Genomic DNA, 6,000 nt, shown 5'->3' with positions numbered 1-6,000 from the left:
GTAGCTAAGAAAATTCTTATAATTAAGTTATAAAACATATTTAGTATTATTTAGTATTATTTTCTGTCTTAAACTCTTGGGAGAGAACATTTTTGCCAAAAGATGCAACAGCACTAAATTTTAACATAAATGCAACAAAGAAGTAATTAAACATATTTTTAATCCATAAACAGCAGCATATCATAATGTAATTAATAATCACCATAAGAATGAGATAGTAAATTTACATATATATTATTTTCTAAAAAACTCTGACATACTAAAGCTATCAAAAATACCTATGGGAATACTTCCACTTAGTTGCTTAGCTACAAAAATATTCTCATTCTTTATTATGTTAATAAAACTCTAAACATTAAACCAAATGCAAAATCTCAGGCTGAGGTTTTAGAATATTAGTTGTTTTTAAGGATTTCCTGCCCTCCAGTGGTATCTGCCTTAATATTTTCATTGCACCTTTCAACATTACAAAAAGAAGACGCATCTTTTCTACATTTACATTTTGAAATTATATCACATTGTATGGCAGCATCTAATTTTTCTTCCATTACAGGTTCACTCTCCGTTTGTATCCATGCATCACACCTTACAACCTGTAGAATTAAGTTATTATTGGTTACGTTTTGAAATATATGTGCTGAATTACACTGAGACTGTGGAAACTGATCTATATTACTATTCATTGAGAATTGGTTAAAATCCTTATTTTGTTTATGAAATTTGGCATTGTTTTGAATAATCCTATCACATGGAATTTTCTCCATGCTTTCTAAATAAAAATTATTAGTTGTTTCTTTGGTTTGATGGATCTCCTATTTGAACCTTCAATTTGATCTTCATCTTCAGATGGCTAAAAGAAATTTAGTAATTTTGCTGTAAATGATGCTTAAATTAAAAAAAAATCATTTAATCACTTCAAAGTAGACATTCTTTTTTTTTTTTTTTTTTTCCGGTACGCGGGCCTTTCACTGTTGTGGCCTCTCCCATTGCGGAGCACAGGCTCCGGATGCGCAGGCTCAGCGGCCATGGCTCACGGGCCCAGACGCTCCACGGCATGTGGGATCTTCCCAGACCGGGGCACTAACCCGTGGCCCCTGCATCGGCAGGCGGACTCTCAACCACTGCGCCACCAGGGAAGCCCAAAAGTAGACATTCTTAAAATTCACATTATAGAAAATTTCAAAAAAGAAGAGACTTTGGCAGGTGGCAAATCAACCTAGATTTTAAATTTTTTCTTTTAATCAAGGTAATGGATTTTAAAATAGCATGAAACAATAATAATCCTTAGATTAAAGATGCAAAAGCACTAAAAAGAGAAGATTTTTGTCCATTATTAGTCTTCATACTCATAGGTGACATCACCCTACTACCTTTTCACAGAGAGGAAATGAAATACAACATATACTCTTCAAGAACTTAAAAAGAGTGAAGTAGAAGTATAACTTTGAAAGAAAAAGCTAACACATACAATTTGTTTTAATATTCACTCATTGAGTCATTAAGTCAAAAAATATCTATATTGTATCTTTCACGAGCTCAGTCTCAAAAAAGACTCATTAAGAATGGTATCAGGGGACTTCCCTGGTGGCGCAGTGGTTGAGAGTCTGCCTGCCGATGCAGGGGATGGGGGTTCGAGCCCTGGTCTGGGAGGATCCCACATACTGCAGAGCAACTAGGCCCGTGAGCCACGGCTGCTGAGCCTGCGCGTCTGGAGCCTGTGCTCCATGGCAAGAGAGGCCGCGATAGTGAGAGGCCCCGCGCACCGCGATGAGGAGTGGCCCCTGCTTGCCACAACTGGAGAAAGCCTTCACATGGAAACGAAGACCCAACACAGCTACAAATCAATAAATAAATTAAAAAAAAAAAAGAGAATGGCATCAGCTAACAGGAAATCAAATAGACAAAAGAAAGGTTAAACAGCAATAAATATCAAAACTGTTACATAAAAAATCAAATTTTAAGAAATTTTAATAGGTCTAGATTTCAATTTAGTAGCTTGAATTTTTCAACTTCAAGAAAAATTTACCTTTTAATTACTGAACTAACCAAAATACTGTTTTAATAAAAATCTTATATAAAAGTATTGATTATTCTAGCTAAAAATAAAAAGCAAAGTTAACATAAAAAAACCTAAAATGAGATATAGACCTCAGCTGATTGGTACTAAAATAGGAAAAGTAAGCCCAAGAAACAGCATTAAAACTGGCTGGGCATAAATTAGAGAAAATAGGATCAGTACATTTATTCAAGAAATAAATACTCAGCACCTGCAATGTGAGTGAAGCAGACATATTTGCTGCTCTCTACAGCACACACTTTTATGTGTGGAAATGACGTTAATCAAATAATTACACACAAGCATATGTAACTACAAGTTGAAAAAAGCATTATGAAGAGCAAGCATGAAGCATTTCAAGAGCATAACTAAGGGGCCTAATTTAGATTGAAAAGCCAAGGAGGGGCTTTCAAAAGAAGTGACATATTTAAGCTGCGACCTAAAGGATGAATAACAGTAAGGTAAGAAACAGAATATATAAATGTGCTGAAGCAGAAAAGAGACTTAATAAGCTAAGGAAGTGGAATGTCAGTATGTGTAAAGTGTGGTGAGAGAGGAATACTAGAAGTTGGAGATGTAGCCAGGGGCTAGATCACACATGGCCTGTCACTAATGAAAGCAGTTTAGATTCTAAAGTAAAACAGGAATCCATTGAATAAACATAGAAGTAACATCATTCAGTTTAAGTTTTCAAAAGACCATGATGACTGTTAACTAGAGAAAAAGTGGGGCAAGAGTGGAAGTAGAGAGATCTCTTGGGCAACAGCCATAACAGTTCAAGAACAAGGTGATGGTACCTTAGATTAGGGTACTGACACCTAGTACCCTAGGTGAGAAGTAGATAAATATGAAATTTATTTTGGAGGTAGAATTGATTGGATCAAGTGAGGAAATGAATATGGTTAAGGAAGGCAGATGAGACAGAAAGAAATGCCAAACTAAAGTTTCTGGCATGAACAACCAAGTGGATAGAAAAGGTATCCACTAATATGGGAACTATCAGAAAAACTGATATAGGGAGATCAGAATTGTTCAGTTTTTTGTGAAATATCCAAGAAGATATCCAATAAGAAATTGGACACCTAATTAAGGATCTAAGCTAAAGTCATAAAGTTGAGAATTGTCATCAACCAGGTAATACTATAAAAAATCAATGGAGTATGTACCATCATCTAGAGTTTGGAGTGTACGTTAAGAGAAGAATAGGCTCCTGAAGCAAACCCTAAACATTACAACATTTATATACAGGGAAAGGTGGAAGAGAAGTGGGCAAAGGCATAAAGTAGCATTCAGAAAGGTATGCAGGGAACTAAGATAGTGTGTATCACAAAAGCAAAGAGAAGAAAATGTTTCAAGAAAAGAAAATAATAATTTCTATTAATATTGTTAGAAATTCTTATAAAATAAAAACTGAAAATTGTCCAATGAATTTGGCATCGTTAGAGGTCATTGGTGTACTTCCTCAGCAAGAGCAGTTTGGACAGCAAGCTAGAGATAAAAGGTAGATGAAACGAAGATGGAAGAATTAGTAGAGAATTCCATTTAAACATGTGATTTGTGAGAAACTCACTCAGAATATAATGCCATTCCAATTATTCAGATTACAGTTCCCACTCAGCATTAAACATGTCACTCCAATTATTCAGATTATAGTATTTTATAGTTTTCTTCACATAAGTCTTGAGACTTTCTTTTTGTGTGTATTATTGGTTGTTTTAGGTTTTCAATTACTGTGAATGGGTTCTTTTAAAAACCCTTTTAAAAGAAGAATGCATTTATCATATACACACACGTACATCTCAGTAAGAGTGGGTTTTGTAAATAACAATGAACACATTCACCATCTCATAAGCATGAATGAATGATGCTCACTTACATTTTAATTTACATTCTTCTTACATTTTTAATATTTTCACATTTTTGTTTACATTTATTTTCACTAATATCTCAACTATTTTTTTCAGAATGAAAAAGTAAACGATGAGAAATACAAATCATTCTAAATTAGTATAGCATATATTAACAAGCAAAAAAAAAAAAGAGCATAACTTACCATCTCTGAACTAGAACTGAAACAACTATCTGTTGGCCTTGGGGAGCAACTGGTAGACTGACTACTCCATGAAGAATCAAGATCTGAAAATAAAAATTTAATTTGTGAAGAATGGTACCTATTAATATGTACATAGGCAGAAGATAGCTGCGGGTAAATAAGTTTAGCTAACATACTATAGAGCATTTTAAAAGTTAAAATTTTGGATATGTGGCAGCTTGCATTTTTGACAGGGTATTATGGATTTATCCTACATGTAAAAGATGTGTATCTACAAGTAAAATGAGGGTACCTAACGTAAGGGAAGAAAGGAGAACAGAGGAAATTGAATTGATTTTTTCCAATACAATGAACCATTTTTTATGAGCAAATAATTTAAAGTGTCAATCTGTAGGAAGGAGAAATAAGCCAAGTTAAGGTACCAGATATTTGCTAGTTGAGTAAATGAAGTTTTATCACACAATCAAAACTGTATTTAACCTTTAATATGATTTCATAACTATAGAATTTTAAAGCCATTTATGAATTCAAAATAATATAAAAAGATAATCTATTGAAATTTGATGGTGACTGTGATACTGTTAAATTTATTTTTTAAAAAGCTGTATGTAAAAATCTCAACTCAAAGCATCCAGTATGTTATTCTTTCATTATCTGCCTAATGTGTTCTCTTATGATTACAAGTAAAGTTTAAAAATGGGCCTGAAAAGTAGGTCATGACTCCCTAGCATGCACAAATACTATAGATCAACAGTAGCTTCAACCATTCCTCTTCTTGTTTGTGAAAATGAATTTGCTATCCAAAAAAAAAAAAAAAAAAAAAAAAAAAAAAGAAAAAGAAAAAGGTAATGGAATGTGGTGCAACACATGTTAAATCACATGTCCTCCTGTACACAACAGACCATGACTACTATTCATATCTCAGATCACATCTGATGCCTTCTGTAACATAATCTAACCGTCAGTCAGCTGAGAGGTAGAGAAAACTTAGGTAAATTCAGTTACCCTTAGTTCATCATTCTAGAAGGAATTTATACCCTCCCAAAGCAGGTTCTCCTCAACAGTGGAAAGCAGAGAAAAGAAATGTAGGATTTTTCTAACAACATGATCTAAAGGCATTCCCCCACAACAAGGTTCATTCAGTTCATAAGTATAGTAAACCCATAGTTATTAGTAGAGAAGACAAATGTCTGTTAAATGAATGTCTTACCTCTAACAGTGTAAGAAAGGATATGTAGATTAAAATGTAAATTATACACTTATTGAGTAATTACCTTAAGTAAGTCACTTTGTAGTTTTTAGGAATATGTGGCCATAATGCTCAAAGTATTCAGACTCTTGAGATGGAGAAAAAGACATACATTTATTTTTTTAAAATAGTCACAAAATTAGGCCCAACAATAGAAGTCATAGAAGGTACAAAAATGGTAGAGACCTAAGTGTGATGAGCTCTAGGGAAAAAAGGTTTAGTGAAGAGTAATAGAGAAAGCACAAGATAAAGAATGGGTTTTGGAAGATGAATAAACAATTTCCCAAAAGACAAGATGAAAAATAGCATATGGGATGGGGGAAAAGAAAGCGTAGAGGTGCACTTTAATACAAAATTAATTTTAGACTGTCTACCAAGGCATCTAATTGGGGATTCATTAAAGAAGGGTTAAACTATATGAAAGCAGATTGTTAGGAGATTAACTCAATAATCAAGTTATGAAGTGATGAGGATCTGCAATAAAACAGTGGGACTGCATTGAAGAGGCAAGTGATTCAAATTTCAAGAAAGCTTTCAAATAGCCTCAATTTAAAAAAAATTTTTTGTGAATCTGACATAACACTAATTCCAAAATCTGAGAAAGATTACACATGCACATACACACACACATACATATTATAC

General features: G+C 33.5%; 1 protein-coding gene across 1 annotated transcript in view; it reads right to left on the bottom strand.

The window, feature by feature from the left end:
* Nucleotides 1-395: 395 nt before the first annotated feature.
* The window catches only part of LOC103089718 (uncharacterized protein C12orf40), a gene marked incomplete at its 5' end in the record, with an annotated part of 28,987 nt that continues 23,382 nt past the window's right edge, over nt 396-6,000 (bottom strand). Inside the window, 3 exon segments of the mRNA XM_082931316.1 lie at nt 396-802; nt 805-850; nt 4,110-4,192. Coding sequence (XP_082787442.1) covers nt 396-802; nt 805-850; nt 4,110-4,192 — 536 coding nt within the window.

Source organism: Lipotes vexillifer, unplaced genomic scaffold (genome assembly GCF_000442215.2).
Source record: "Lipotes vexillifer unplaced genomic scaffold, Lipotes_vexillifer_v1.1 scaffold1930, whole genome shotgun sequence".
NCBI lineage: Eukaryota > Metazoa > Chordata > Mammalia > Artiodactyla > Lipotidae > Lipotes > Lipotes vexillifer.
This window is presented reverse-complemented; position numbering and strand designations above follow the sequence as displayed.